This window comes from Tachysurus fulvidraco, chromosome 15 (assembly GCF_022655615.1).
Source record: "Tachysurus fulvidraco isolate hzauxx_2018 chromosome 15, HZAU_PFXX_2.0, whole genome shotgun sequence".
Classification (NCBI taxonomy): Eukaryota; Metazoa; Chordata; class Actinopteri; order Siluriformes; family Bagridae; genus Tachysurus; species Tachysurus fulvidraco.
Genome location: NC_062532.1, coordinates 14,589,052 through 14,605,051, shown reverse-complemented (window position 1 = coordinate 14,605,051; position 16,000 = coordinate 14,589,052). Strand labels below are relative to the sequence as shown.

General features: G+C 36.9%; 1 protein-coding gene across 1 annotated transcript; it reads right to left on the bottom strand.

Annotated features, from left to right (window-relative positions):
• Positions 1 to 10,283: 10,283 nt before the first annotated feature.
• nupr1b (nuclear protein 1b) lies at positions 10,284 to 11,904 on the bottom strand. Its single transcript, XM_027138969.2, has 3 exons — positions 11,658 to 11,904; positions 10,691 to 10,826; positions 10,284 to 10,608 (listed from the first exon to the last, which is right to left on the bottom strand). The coding sequence occupies exons 1-2, from the start codon at positions 11,752 to 11,754 to the stop codon at positions 10,699 to 10,701; spliced, it is 225 nt and encodes a 74-aa protein (XP_026994770.1). The 5' UTR covers positions 11,755 to 11,904; the 3' UTR covers positions 10,284 to 10,608; positions 10,691 to 10,698.
• Between the last annotated feature and the right edge of the window lie 4,096 nt (positions 11,905 to 16,000).

The following is a 16,000-nucleotide window of genomic DNA, read 5'->3' as shown; positions in this document are numbered from 1 at the left end:
ACTGAACAGATGTAATGAAAGTACAATGATATGCCTCTGTCCTGAAGGCTAAATAAACCCCAGCTCGGGGTGTCATATCCAGTGTCCTCTGAACTGCTTGGCAAATCAAGCAGCAGCATGATACGGATCAGAGCTGTGCTACCAATCAGCTGGGGTGTTAACTGCATCACATTAATTAGCATTTGTTCATTTAGCACACTCTGGGTGCATGTCAAAAAGGTCATGCGTGTCTCCAGACCCTTGAGATGCAGAGACATTTGATTGAAGAGGAGATGCGAGTGGGTATTTCTCTACTCCGTATATCAATCTTCTTTGCTATTGAGCAGGCTGAATTGAGCTTGTATTGGACCTTAAATACTTCATAGCGCACTGTGGATATTGCAAAGATAAATATCACAGGCATTCTTTGAGCAAATTAAAAGAAGTAAATAAAAAGCAAATCACTTGAAATTCGAAGTATTTCAAAAGCCACGGAGGCAATAAATATTTTACAACTGGCCTTGAATCTGGTTGATTGTAAGCTCTAAGGTGGTCTTAAGTTTTCGATCTATCTAAATGTGTTATGTCTGTTATTAAAGCCAGCTTTGTACACACAGTTTCCAAACTTTTTTAAGGCGTACAAACTTTCAGCTCAGCACACCTGTTCAGATCATTACCGATGAGTCTGAATGGTTAAAGGAGCCAAACAAAAGCAGGAATTAATGCTGCATCTATTACATGTGTGAAGCCCTCTGCAGCAGACGGTGTTTTATTATTAAAGCCAGCAATGCTATGTATTATTGAAGCCAGTATTGTGCAATTTCCATTTGCCAGACTTCCACATTGCTGCCAGAGGCACTGGGATTCAGCCAAGCACACCTGTTTTGATCATTTGCTATTATGTCTTAATGGTTTCAAGCATCAGAAATAATCCAGAATCGTAGTGCTGAATAAAATAAAGTTGTATTGTGACTCATCTATTCAAATTCAGATGAGTCTACTTTGCCAAGAACCATCCAAATAGACCCAACCCCACTTAATTTGGGTTCAATCTAACAGAAAAACAATACAAACCAAAATATAACTATTGAAACATTCTTGATATTATTCTGATTCATATATATATATATATATATATATATATATATATATATATATATATATATATATATATATATATATATATATATATATAGAATGGATTGCAACAGTAAAATGAAATGTAGAGAAGGTTCAAGGAAAGTTGGATAGAGAAATATCAGAAGGAGTTTACACTCCCCTAGACTCCAACATGACTTTCATCAGGTTGAGGTGAGCAGGCACATTCTGACACATTCCCAGAGAAAAATCCAAACGTGACTTTGTTTGTCAGAGAGGAAAAAAGGAGAAAGGTGCAAACATGAATGTACACTGTGGGAACTAAAGGAGTGAACATTGTAATCTAAATTAAATTTGACCAGGATTGTTATCATCTCAATTAATTAAGCCTCATTAGGTCCAATAAGGGTGATTCTCCTCATTACAACACTGGCAAGCTGAGGAAAGCCTGATTACTGTCAATAAGAAAGAGATTTACTGTGTGTGGATGAAAACAGTGATAGGCAGGAGGTAGAGTTTAGGAAATAAAGAGATAAATGGAGAAGGATAGAAACAGCAGGTGAGCAGGTGAAAGAGCATTTGGAAGTAAATGGGATTATATGGTGAGGATAATGAACCAGAAAAAGGAGGTGGAGAGATACAAAAATGAGAAGACAAACATTAGCACTGAAGGCAGTGCTACATCAAGAGGAACATCCTACAGTCCTGCAGTCCGCCTATGGTGAGTGTGTGTTCTATTTGCTCTAATTAAGTTCTCTAATCAGAGAAGCACACTGACTGCACATACTTACTTTTTATATACTTTATTAGCAGCTACAGAATGAATATCAGGATTTATGAGGTTTAATCTCATAAACATTGAGATCTAAGACCTAGTTTACTCATTTTCAATTATCTCAGTCAAAGCCTACTGGAAAACGATTTCTCAAAGACTCTGATATGAAACCATCCTTTTGTTAGAGCCTTGAAATCCTCCATCTGATGTACAAGCAGGATAACATTTTTGAAGTAATCAGTCAGAACTTGCAGCCGGAATGATGTAATAATCTTGAGTGTTTGGACTATTTGTAATTCCAATTTATTTCTCTGAAGGCAGCCACAGCCACAGTGATTAACATAGGGATTTCTTACAGGTCTGTGATATACGACTCGACTTAATCCACTGTGCCCCAGAGGGCACATAAGGTGACACACTATGCTTGTGTATGGTTGTTAATCCACTGATGGGTGGTTGACGAGCTTCAGCATTTTCCCCGTTGGCTAGCTAAGTCCATAATGGTCATGGGGTGAGACTTCTGGAGCCCCTGTGACATACAATACACTATATGATAAAAAGTTTATGAACCAAACTGTTGGCAAAGATTTGTTAGCACACAGCTGTATAGCTGAATGTCTTTGTATTCTTTTCACCGGAGCTAACAGGGCAGCATGATAGTGCCTCTGTACACAACCCAACAGCCAAGAAGACATGGTTTAGCAAGTATGGTGCAGAACAAACTGAGTGTCCTACACAAAGCCATGACCCCGGTTGTTGTTGTTGGTGGTGGTGGTGGTGGCATGACAGTGGGTGCTGGTATGAAATTCTACATTTCCCAAGTTAAACTTTAATAAGTTAAACACACAAATAAATAATGACTGTTAATGAATCTTTAAGTATAACTGTTAATATAAGGCCATCCTTAAAAATATTCTTGTTTGCCGTAACCCGACTGACAAAATGTTCGAGGTCACCGTTCAAAGGCATACGTGTTCGGGCACCATAATACATATAAAAAATTTAATTATAACAGCTCGACACCGCTTTAGCTTGGCACGAAGTTCTGGAAAAACTGTGCCCAGCATCAAAATAAGGTTTGCAATGATACGCCTGAAGGCACGGGTTGACGACCCAGTCAGTGACGTCACGATATGCTAATTTGTGTATAGTCATACCTACGTGATCACCATCACCAAAATTGTAACATTGAAACTTGAAAAAAAAATATAGACCTACCGACCTTTTTTTTTTTTTTTTTACTGTTACTGCAAACCAAAATATTTTTAAGGTTGGCCTAATACAGTTTTTTTACAGTGGGAATTATTTGGGTTCTTTATTTGAGCGAAAAATGCGGAACAAAAAACTGCACATCTCAAACAAACTTGATTTTACATACTTATGTGCTGTTTGGAATATTTGAAATATTTAAATAGGATTGTGCTTCTAGCATTAATTATAACATTCTCTTTGGGTTTCGTTTTTAAACTGAAAGCAGTTACTCGTTAAAGGTTTGGGAACTGAGTCTGTAGGACCACATTTTTTTTTATTATGATGTCAGTTATTCTCTCTCTCTCTCTCTCTCTCTCTCTCTCTCTCTCTCTCTCTCTCTCTCTCTCTCTCTCTCTGGCACACACACGCACACACCAGATGTTAATAGCTTTGTTTACTTATTATTATGCTGCATCTCTAGCAGATGTTTCTAACAAATAAAATAATTAACATTTTCATTTCACATGAACATAATGTTTTTTGTTTTTTTGTTTTTTTCCACATAGCCACCTGCTCACCTGCACAACCTGGTCATAGGAAGCAGGCTCGTGGATTTTTAGACTCACCTTGGCCACAAGCATACCACAAAGAATAGTCTGTGCTCTCCATGGGCTCTTTTGGAATTTCCAAAGGCCAGTTGCTAGGCAACAGGCGGTGTTTTTCCAACTACCAGTGGAGAGAAGAGGAGAAAGAGAGATGGGCAAAAGGGGGAGGGGGCAAGAAAATGGGGAACCAAACAGTACTGGGGTACATTTGTTTTTGGACTTGCTTTTGGTTTCCTCCTGCATGCTGTCTACTGTAGCTCTCTAATGACTGAACTTAAGTGCATGTAGTTATCCATTCAGCCAGTGCATTAACTTTAATCCTAAATTTAACATATAAAAGCCCTTCACACAGTCAGGTTCGCATACTGTGATCTATTGTGAAATTGGAACAGGGGCACTTTGGATAGTTCAGTAATAATGAAATACAATACAATACCAAGCTGTTCATTATTCCTCAAAATGAAATTTGAATGGAATTAGGTTTCAAGTGGATCACAGACATTATCCGAAGCATATAGTCATGCTTTCATCAACAGACAAGAACACAACAGTGTTCTTATATATATTTGATTCCTACTTGTACTTATGCTTAAATGTGTATGGTTTTGTATTAGGAGTTAGCCAGATTAAAATACCTTATATAAAAGAATATTTTTATGTCATGAATAAACAAGTTTTACAGCTTAAAGCATGAATGATATATCAACGTTCAACGTTATGAATGAAGTATTGTGGTAAACATTAAGATTGTGTTATATATATATATATATATATATATATATATATATATATATATATATATATATATATATATATATATATATATTTTTTTTTTTTTTTTTTTTTTTTTTTTTTTTTTAATTATTAATATCAGCAAATCATTATGTGAGTTTCACATTTTTTTAAAGAAGTTATATCAGAATAAAATATCTGACTTATTGTTTAAATTTACATGTTGGTTAATTCCTCAATTCATTTGTTACTTTTAGGAAATGAAATTTGCCTATTTTGACACATGATTTTCTGTCATAATTGTTTTCAGAGAAACACTTGCTGTGAACTTGATGTTGTCTTCACATTTTGTAAATTATGGAGTGCAAAACTGTACATGCTAATAAGATGCGGCTGATTGAATGCTTGCACATGCTAATAAAATGCTGCTAGTTATTTTCACAGTTGTCTTTCACTGATCAGTGGTTTACAATCAAACAAATCCACTAGTGCTTGTCAAAATTTATGTCTTCTGTACTCTATGGAATTTTTTCCTCTGGTGTTTTATGTAAGATACTCCGGAAACATTCACAGCATGTGTTTAAAGAGAATCCAAGGTCAGAATGAAAGATAGAGATGGATGGGTTTCAAACTCTCACATTTTCAGTTTATACTCAAAAGCTCCAGGCTGTTAGATGTTTAAACACTTATTTCTCTGTGTTAAAGATACTCCATCTGTTGCTAAGACACTGAGGTTGTTTCTCAACACGAATAATGTGAAGAACATTTTCAACACCCTTCCTTTTAAAAAATGGTTTAAGATGTGGCAAAGTTAGACCTCAGAAGGTAGTGAGTTCAGATCCCAGCATGGCCAATTTACCTCTGCAAAAAAAAAAAGTCAAACCTCTGGAAAAGACGTATCTGCTAAATACCCTTAATGCCATACATGTAAATTGTTAACTAAACCCTCATCCTTTTAACAGTCTATAATTAATTGGTTGTATTATTCTAGCTATTTCCATCAAATGCTTCTGTGTCATTTAGTTGACATAAATCAAACTTTAGTCACTTTTTGTTTACTTTGTTTCATTATTATTGTCAAAATTAAATTAAATGAAAGTCTTTCTGCTCACTCATGTTGATAATGTACTGATTAATGTGTTTTTGTTTTGATATTAGCATAGTATCATAAACACATCTGTTTTTTGTAACTAGAACTTTCATTCAGAACTGGACAGATCCAAAACATTTTGACTAGAAAACATAAAGGTGAAAATGCTAGAGTTTTACACATACATGTTCCAGACTCAGCTCATTTCAGTATTTCAGTTTTAATATGATATAATATTAAACTAATATTGAACTAATATTTCAACTGATGAATTAGACTTTTCTATTTTAGTAGATATCTACCTACAGTACAGACCAAAAGTTGGGACACACCTTCCAAAAGTTTGGACACACCACCTTTTCAACAGGACAATGACCCCAAACACACCTCCAGGCTGTGTAAGGGCTATTTGACCATGAAGGAGAGTGATGGGGTGCTGCACCAGATGACCTGGCCTCCACAGTCACCGGACCTGAACCCAATCGAGATGGTTTGGGGTGAGCAGGACCGCAGAGTGAAGGCAAAAGGGCCTACAAGTGCTAAGCATCTCTGGGAACTCCTTCAAGACTGTTGGAAGACCATTTCAGGTGACTACCTCTTGAAGCTCATCAAGAGAATGCCAAGAGTGTGCAAAGCAGTAATCAAAGCAAAGCAAACTTTGGAGAACCTAGAATATGACATATTTTCAGTTGTTTCACACTTTTTTGTTATGTACGTATATAATTCCACGTGTTAATTCATAGTTTTGATGCCTTCAGTGTGAATCTACAATTTTCATAGTCATGAAAATAAAGAAAACTCTTTGAATGAGAAGGTGTGTCCAAACTTTTGGTCTGTAATGTATGTTTCCCAATACTGGATGAAAACCATCAATTCAAAATTTGTTTTGAACCTGAAATCAACAGCAGAACAATCATGAATTTAAAAATATTGTATAATAAATGTAATTACAAATATTTATCATTCATTAGAAGTGTAAATATAAAGAGGCTTTTATAACTTCAATTAATTTTACATTTATGTTACCACTTCCTCATTACCAAAGTACTCAAAACCATAGCTGATCATTTAAGACAATGAAAGACAAAAACAAGATCATGTAAAAATACATATAAATGGAATTTTTTATTATAATGTGCTCTTTTGTGTTATATTTCAAGTTGGCCTCAGTTGCATTTTAGCTCTAAGAAGTAATCATATTTCCTTATTTTACATTCAGTATTGCATTATTATGAAACAGAGCATATATCATTAAAAGAAAAACATCATCAAGGATGTTTGGGATTTTACTTTTGCAGTCATAAAAGAACTGTAGCAATTTCTCCATGAAGCCTTGTACAAGCTGGCAACCGATTTCCTTAGAAAACTGCACACCATTGTACCCAATAGAATACATGAACACAGAGGATGTCTGTGCTTTAAAGTGCAAGGGCAAATTGTGATATTTTTATAAGTTGTATTGTTGTTCAATATTTTGATTATTTGAATACAAATATGGGGGATGTGGTGGCCTAGTTGTCAAGGTGTTGGACTACCAATATGAAGGTTGCATGCTTGAATCCCAGGTCCATGTAGCTGCCACCGCTGGGCCCCTGATCATGGTCCCTTACCCTCAATTTCTCAGTTGTATACCAATTAAATAAAATGTAAGTCGCTCTGGATAAGGACATCTGCCAAATGCCATGAATGTAAATGAATACATAGAAAACATCTTTAAAAACATTATCTTCGAATTTTTTGAAGCCATTTTCATTTTACAGAATTTGTCTTATATAATAAGTGAAATAATCCAGCTACAGCAGATTCTCAGACTTCCCAGTAGCTTATGCCTGGGAATGCTTCTGCTTTTGTATTTTTCCATAATCTAATTTGCTAAAACAAGAGTTTTAAATACAAGCCCTTGAGTAAAACAAAGCTCAAGGATGTAATAATCTAACTATGTGACACAACACTAATAATAATTTTAATTACTCCAAACATCTTTCATTGGATAACACTGGTTATTATAAACAGATCCAATCTGAAACCCTTAGGGGGTTCCTAAGTGGTGTAATTGAAAAGGGTTCACATGATCACACACCAACGGCTGGAAGCCAAAGCAGTAAAACTTGACATGCTATCTGTGTGAAAGGGATGCAACTCTCTTGACGTCAGATAATCACAGGCATCCGCAAGCTCATGTATGTGAAAGAAGGCAAATTGAGCTTTGCTATAATGCAGCATGAACAGCATTTTGAAGCAACAGATGATTGGTTTTGCATGTCATATTAGAAGAACCTCCTGAGTTGTGACTGCTGAATGATAAGAAAGGGCTGGACAAAAAATCTTTTGGCTTATATGTTATTTAGGTTTGATTATTTTTAGGTTAGGCTTGAGACTTCAGATGGTTGTAGCCAACTTGCCAGGTTTTTAACGTTGCGTTTCGACATAACTATGACATGCACAGCAATGCTGGGTTTTATTCTTAAATATGGAATAAATTACTATAGATTTAGTCAACGAGGGATATATCATTGATTTATATTCTCCTCAACTTGAGCTATTTTTTGAAATAATGTTCAGCACATGTTTATCAAAAACAATCAAACCTAACAATGACCTATCTTTTCTGAGGAGGTGATGGTGGCTTTAGATCTATGCTATACTCACTGTAATCACCTTGGGCAATGAAAGATCCCAGTGAGAGAATGCACTAGAATATAAACAAATCAAAAAGGCCCTGGATTTGGTCTGATGGCTCATAGTTATGCTACAGACATGATGAGTTTTCTCTGGTATTGTCCCCACTTTCATTGTATGTGTCCACTTATTAGCCATGTCAGGAATTAAACAAAGTTTTGGACTCTTATTAAAGTTGACTTGTCAGCTATCAAAGTGAATTTTGTTATTCTCTTTCTGTATTTGTTGTATTCATGTTTGATTGTTGGAATACATTTCCTGGCTTAGGGTTAAACAGATTTTTCCCAGGCTACACTGTTCAATTTAAATGGCTCATCCATATGAATCACATTTGTATTGCTTTGGAGAAAAAAATAAACTACAGGACCCCATTTTGTATCAACCTGCTATGTACTCTTTTTTTCCCCAAATATTCCAAATGAAATGCAGTAGCACTTTAGATAATCCTTTGAGACTCTCATTTCCATATCGCAGCTTACCTCTTTGACATGTTTGTACTACTTCACTCAAATTAGCCTACTGCCATCTATTGGTCACTGCCAACTGGAGAACATAGACTACAACTGTGAGGAGCTTTTAGAGGAAGCACACACCAGTTTTATTGAAGGTTTTTAAAGGTGTTTTGACACTTGGTTCATTTCAGGGCTACAAATGGTATCTCAGTTAGATGAATTATGATGCATGTGTGAGCACAACAAATGAATTCACACCCACTAAAGTGACCCACAAGTGAACCACAATCAGAATGTATTGAGTGTTGGTCTGAATATGGTTTGTTTGTGGTTCATTTGATTTGTGCATTGTAAAAACAAAGTGGTCTCGGTCTGCATCATACTGCTTGAGCGTTTCCGAACACCTACCTGTAGAGCTCCCACTGAAGCTCAACAGTGTTAGGTAGTATCATGACAGTTAAAGGCAGGGTCTACGATTTTTGAAAGCCAATGTCGACTTTGAAATCACCAAAACAAACACGCCCCTAACCCAAATAGGTCCCACCCATGTATTTATAGCTCTGCCTACACATGGAAAGAAATGTGTCTTTATCATAGCTGAAGGGAAGAACAATACGATTGCAGATAAACAAACAAGGAAAAATGACACACAAGCATAATCATGCAAAGGACGGCATATATTAGTTCTGTGAAACAAAGCAAAACCAACGTTACTCACCTATCGAAAAGGAAAAAAGTAGGACGTAGGCAAGGCAAGAAGGCAAGAAGTAGGACGTATTAATATAGGATCAGCTTTCCAGCGGAGGGAAGCATATTCACAGATTGGAGTTTCCCGAATCAATAACTCCTGAGCTAAACGCTGTTACTACACAAAACGCGGTTGTAGCTGCCTCTCTACATTACTACGATAGAAAATAGGTGTTATTTGTGGATTAACAGCGTTTAGCTCAGGAGTTATTGACTCGGGAAACTCCAATCTGTGAATATGCTTCCCTCCGCTGGAAAGCTGATCCTATATTAACACGTCCTACTTCTTGCCTTATCGTAAGCTTTTCTTCGCTTTCTTTCTTTGTTTTTATCCTCCATGTCAGTGTTAAAACCGCTTTCTGCTAATGTCACACATGTAGTATTATGTTACTTACGGTAATGTTATGAGGCATGCAGTATGCTTGGGAACCTATATTGGGGTGCTACGGGACTGGGGGAGGAGAATAAAAGTTCGTTTAAGAAGTTATGGTCGGCTGTCGCGTGGTTCATTATAAAAGGTTTATGTTGTACCTATTAAACGACAGAACAACACATGCGCACTGAACACTTTCTCCGCCGCATATTGACAAGCCCCGCCCCTTTCTGCTCATTGGCTACACGTTTGTTTTGATTTTTGTTTATTATTCGGCCCAACTCAGTTTTCTGAAGCATTTCTCAAAAATCAGAGACCCTGCCTTTAAGTTTACAGAGGCAATGTGGCACTAGCAGTTATTCCACAGAGATTAAGATGTAAGGCAGGTGTAATAACAGGATTGTGTTTGTGACTAGAACAATAGTTACTGTATACTACTATAGTTATACGCAATATGTGTAATACATGTAGTGCATCTAAAAAAATGCAGTAAGTCTGTCAAATAAGAGTGCAAGATCTTTCCATTCATATCCATGCCAAGAAAAAGGGAAGCACAAAAAAATGTTGGAAAATGTCTTTATTTCTCATAGATGTTAGTCATTTTAGTAATACAAAATCTTTTTATTTTTTTTTCAAAAACACCAAGACAAAAAGCATCACTTTTCATCAAGCACACGCACGTCAATGCGATCTGCGTCCACCTGCTCGGAGGTGTGGCGCACGCGCACCTCCATATCCCGTATAACGTTAAACCGTCCACCAAGGCTCGTTTCAGAACAGCCACCCTTCACCATGAGCCGGAGGGATACCTCTATCAACTTCTGCCTTTAGAAATCCGACGCCAAGGCGCCGAAGGTCGGTTTCCAGATCAAGCCGTCCGATCAAACCTGAAAACAGAGTTAAAACTGTTTTAAAATATTTGACTACTGCTAATTTACCAAATAAATGATGTTCAACATGTTTATTTACATGTTGCTTCACTGTTTGGCCTTCTTCTCGGAGTTCTGAAGCTTCTCGACGATTTTGCGCTCGTGCCCGGCGGGGTTGTGACGGTTGGTGTTGCAGCTAGCCTCCTTCTTCGTCCTGCCTTTGCGGCTCGCGCACTCTAGCGGTCACACAAGAATACGATTAAAAGCCTGCTGAAGCTACCTCCTAAACACATGTATCTATACCCAAAATTATCTTTATATAGTTTACTGTTTATAAGCTACGGTTGCGTAGAGTATATTTCTTGCATACTGCTGAAAATGTGTGCGATTTGTGTTACGTGGCCTCGAAGGAACGTTTAAAAACTCTAGATATATGCTGCCTTCAAGTGCTACTTGGACTGTTTTGTTTATCAGTTGCGAAATCGCAGTTAGGAAGCGTTTGTGTTTCAGTCCACTGTTACTTTTAGTCAGTTTCATTTACTCTATTCCGGTCTATTTTTTAAGCATTCTGAAATAAAAATAGGGTGTAAGCTTTCAATTCAATTCAACTTCATTTGTATAGGGCTTTTTACAATAGACATTGTCTCAAAGCAGCTTACAGAACAAACATAGAGCAGAAGGTAAACAAGCTAGCGTCTATGGTTTGGTATATTATTAGTTAACTGTAAGTTAGACTAGGAATAGCAGTAACTAGAAAGTTATAACAGTAAAGTATTAACTGTGTCGTTATTAAAAAGTAAAGGATATATATCTTGCGATCAAAACAATTTCCCATGTTTACTTGTAATTACGTTCAGATAATTATTCAGGGAACTCTTATTTACCATCATTCGTACACAGCATAAACTCTGCTTATATTCAATGTTTGTGTCTAGATGTAAACGTGTGTTTATATGCGTGAGCACAAGAGGAGTCTAAAAAAAAGTTGGAGAATCAATATCATACTGGAATACAAATAATTAAAAGTAGTTTGTAAAAGTTTTCTTAAGTCTTGTTTATTAACTTACCCGTGTATCTGTCTGTCAGATTGTAATAATCATATTCGTCGTAGTAGCAATCCTCAAAGCTCGTAGGCTTCAGGTTCTTAACGTCGACGTGACTCATTTTGCTGAGTTACACTTATAAGAAACCTAAGTATTTAGAAAAAAGCAGAATGTTAGCCAAAATATTTTTATACAGACGATGCTGTGCAGGGATGTGACTCCTCAGGCGCTGTTTGTTCCACGCTGTGTTGTTTATATTGGGCTTTGTATACCAGGCTTTATATAAGGAGAAGCTGCTCCGCCTCTTCTCCCTTACTGCCTGAGTCACAATGTTGCATCAGGTCCGAGTTAATGTTTCATTAAAGAGCCCTTAGCCGCATTCAGAAAGATACCATTATCAGATGGCCTTGTTATTTTTATTTTAATGGACTTTATTGTTTTCATAGTGACTTTATGAAAAGTGCGGCCAACTTGAAAATGAAAAGTATTAAAAAAACAAACAAAAAAAAAACTGTTTCTGTTCTATTCAGGTATTTAAAGGGTGTTCCCTTCTGTTTTATTCTGCTTATAGTAATTCCTCCTTGTCCCTTATTCATGGCAGTTATGATTACAGTTATGTTTGTCTCTCTTGACCACACCTGTGTGTGTTCAGCCATTTCCCACATGATCTTTCTGTTGACACAGTGGTGTTTTTTCGTTTTGTTTTGCTTTACCGAGCTTACCCAGTATATACATTCTAAAGATCATTTCAAATAAATTTTTTTATTACTTTATCAAGTGTTTGTTGTCATATGCATGTCTGGTCAAATTCTTGTTGTGTGTGTTATCTCACAACAGCGATGAAATACTAGACACAAACCTTCATTATCCACATAATAATAATTGCACGGGTAGAGACACACTTCAACATTACCATTGTGTGACAGTTGCAGAAACAATGCAACAAACTATCATGATATATAAAGTAAAATTTATATTTGTAAAATTATGAATAACAGCTCACTTTTTATCATGCAAAATTTGTAACCGTGGTCCCATTCAGCTGGTTCACAGGTAAAGGGGATGTGATTAATTGTGCACAGCAGCATATAGAGAGTCTTGTGGGTTTTCTTTGGGTTCTTTGATTTCCTACCATCTCTTAAACCCATTGTATATTTGGTGATTTTTTCCATAGATGTGCATGAATGTGTGCATCACTGCATATCATTTCAAAGATATTCTAACTTATTACCTTGTCTGATTGTAGTTTCTTAGTTTCTTCCTGTTTTATAGCTTAAGAAATGAGACTAATGTTGCACCAAAACTTGAGAAAGTATAGGTGAGATTTGAAACTGCATGTACACAGTTAAGATTTTAGTTCTGTTTACTGAACACAGCAGCAATTCTATTTTTTTCTGTATATGTTCCATACGTTTGTATGTTTGGTCTATGACTATCTCATTGCCTTGCATTGCCTTCTGCAAGTCATAATTTTGCCATTAACAAGGCAAAATAAACACATAACTGTGTCTTTCTTTCACCTGCACTTTGCATGATAATCTTACTTAAAGGTTTACAGTGTTTATCCTATGTCATTTCCTGATGGGAGTGTTCTCTTCTAGGATCCTTTATCCACAGGGAACAACTGGGGGTCACTGAATGTTTTGATGAGGACGAACATGATGGAACTCATATACTATAGCCAGTCAACTCAGTTGAATATCTTTAGAGGATTTCTAGAAAGAACTCTCCATTATCATTAAAACACAAAGTGAAAAAATATCTTTTAGAATAATTATGTACATTACAAAAGTAGAGCTGAGAAACTTCAGAAGCTGTTCTGATTAAATATTTTGGCCACTTTATTGTTTTCCTTAATTTATCAATCGGTATAATCATGTGATAAACTGACCAGTAAATGAATTGTGGAACTACATTTTATACGTTTTTGTTAAATATAATTGTCAGGGTTTTTTTTTTTTTATTTAACTAACTAAACTAAACATGTTCTATTTTCATTGTGTAACCTTGAGGGAAAAACACTGTGTTTTCAAAGTTATCTCTACAACCCTGCAAGTCAGTCTGCCCTACATCCAGTCCTGTGTGTTTACACTGCATGCGTGCAGAGTGTGGAAAACGTGACACATTTATATTACACATGCTTTCTGTGGTGTTTCAAAAGGCTTTCTGATTCACAGTCAGTGAGTTGTGTTCAACTGCACAGTTCATTATTGTCTATTTTTAGAGGAATGTGGCTTCCTGTAAATGCCTCGTGTTTTGGGTTTGACCACAGTGATGTTGAAAAATAGCTATTGAGTGAGTTTTGTACTGAAGTCTGGATTATTCCACAGCCCAAGCTGCAACATGTGTTTATGAGTAGTCAGAGAGTATATACACAGCAGACACTCCTCTGCATATTTCCTTTTTCATGTTCAAAGCACAGCTCAACAACAGAAGAACAAACTGTACAACTCCTTCTGCTGCATGCATGCCTCGGGCTCTCCGTCTCTCATACACACCACCATTTAGTGCTGACTCTTATCAATTTTATTAGATTATTTCTGTCTTGTTTTGTTTTTGTTTTTATTTCTAGATGTTCTGAAAAACATCTAGGCATGATCTTCTAGGTACAGTTAAACTCAGTCTTATCTAAAACCGCCATATCATTGTGTAAATTATTCTCAAATTTCTTTCTCTGACTTATTGTTCTGAGCTCTTGTTTTATCTTTTTCATTTCCATTTGGTTTCCTTTCCTACCATTCCTGGTCTCATGATCAGGTTCTTGGATGTAAGTCTAACTGATGTCATGTCAGAGTGAAGGACTTGGTACAGTAAATATTTACATTATTAACTGAGCTAAGCAGTCCTCAGCTAACAGCTTTTTGCACTAAATACATCCCTCTCTCACTCTTTCTGAGTAAGAATGAGGTCAGGACCACCCTGTTTTTATTACAACCCTGTTTAAAATTAACTTTTCATTATCATGCCATAAAACTTTGGACTCTCACAATGCCATATATTTATGTAGATTATATATATATATACACACACATACACAGGTCCTTCTCAAAAAATTAGCATATTGTGATAAAAGTTCATTATTAAATTAAACTTTCATATATTTTAGATTCATTGCACACCAGCTGAAATATTTCAGGTCTTTTATTGTTTTAATACTGATGATTTTGGCATACAGCTCATGAAAACCCAAATTTCTCAAATTTCTCAAAAAAAAATAAAAAAAATAGCATATTTCATCCGACCAATAAAAGAAAAGAGTTTTTAATACAAAAAAAAGTCAACCTTCAAATAATTATGTTCAGTTATGCACTCAATACTTGGTCGGGAATCCTTTTGCAGAAATGACTGCTTCAATGCGGCGTGGCATGGAGGCAATTAGCCTGTGGCACTCCTCAGGTGTTATGGAGGCCCAGGATGCTTCGATAGCGGCCTTAAGCTCATCCAGAGTGTTGGGTTTTGCGTCTCTCAACTTTCTCTTCACAATATCCCACAGATTCTCTATGGGGTTCAGGTCAGGAGAGTTGGCAGGCCAATTGAGCACAGAAAAAAAAAACATGGTCAGTAAACCATTTACCAGTGGTTTTGGCACTGTGAGCAGGTGCCAGGTTGTGCTGAAAAACGAAATCTTCATCTCCATAAAGCTTTTCAGCAGATGGAAGCTTGAAGTGCTCCAAAATCTCCTGATAGCTAGCTGCATTGACCCTGCCCTTGATAAAACACAGTGGACCAACACCAGCAGCTGACATGGCACCCCAGACCATCACTGACTGTGGGTACTTGACACTGGACTTCAGGCATTTTGGCATTTTCTTCTCCCCAGTCTTCCTCCAGACTCTGGGCACCTTGATTTCTGAATGACATGCAAAATTGGACTACAGGTGCCGCATTCCCCAGGTCAGGCGCTTCTGCCGCTGTTTCTGGTTCAAAAGTGGCTTGACCTGGGGAATGCGGCACCTGTAGCCCATTTCCTGCACATGCCTGTGCACGGTGGCTCTGGATGTTTCTACTCCAGACTCAGTCCACTGCTTCCGCAGGTCCCCCAAGGTCTGGAATCGGTCCTTCTCCAGAATCTTCCTCAGGGTCCGGTCACCTCTTCTCGTTGTGCAGCGTTTTTTGCCACACTTTTTCCTTCCCACAGACTTCCCACTGAGGTGCCTTGATACAGCACTCTGGGAACAGCCTGTTCATTCAGAAATTTCTTTGTGTCTTACCCTCTCGCTTGAGTGTGTCAATGATGGCCTTCTGGACAGCAGTCAGGTCGGCAGTCTTACCCATGATTGCGGTTTTGAGTAATGAACCAGGCTGGGAGTTTTTAAAAGCCTCAGGAATCTTTTACAGGTGTATAGAGTTAATTAGTTGATTAAGAT

Bases quoted from the DNA above. Each gene is read 5' to 3' on its own strand.
- nupr1b (XM_027138969.2), bottom strand. From the start codon at position 11,754: ATGAGTCACGTCGACGTTAAGAACCTGAAGCCTACGAGCTTTGAGGAT. The intron at 10,827-11,657 runs GTAAGTTAATAA...TGTGACCGCTAG, and splicing joins TCTGACAGACAGATACACGG to AGTGCGCGAGCCGCAAAGGC.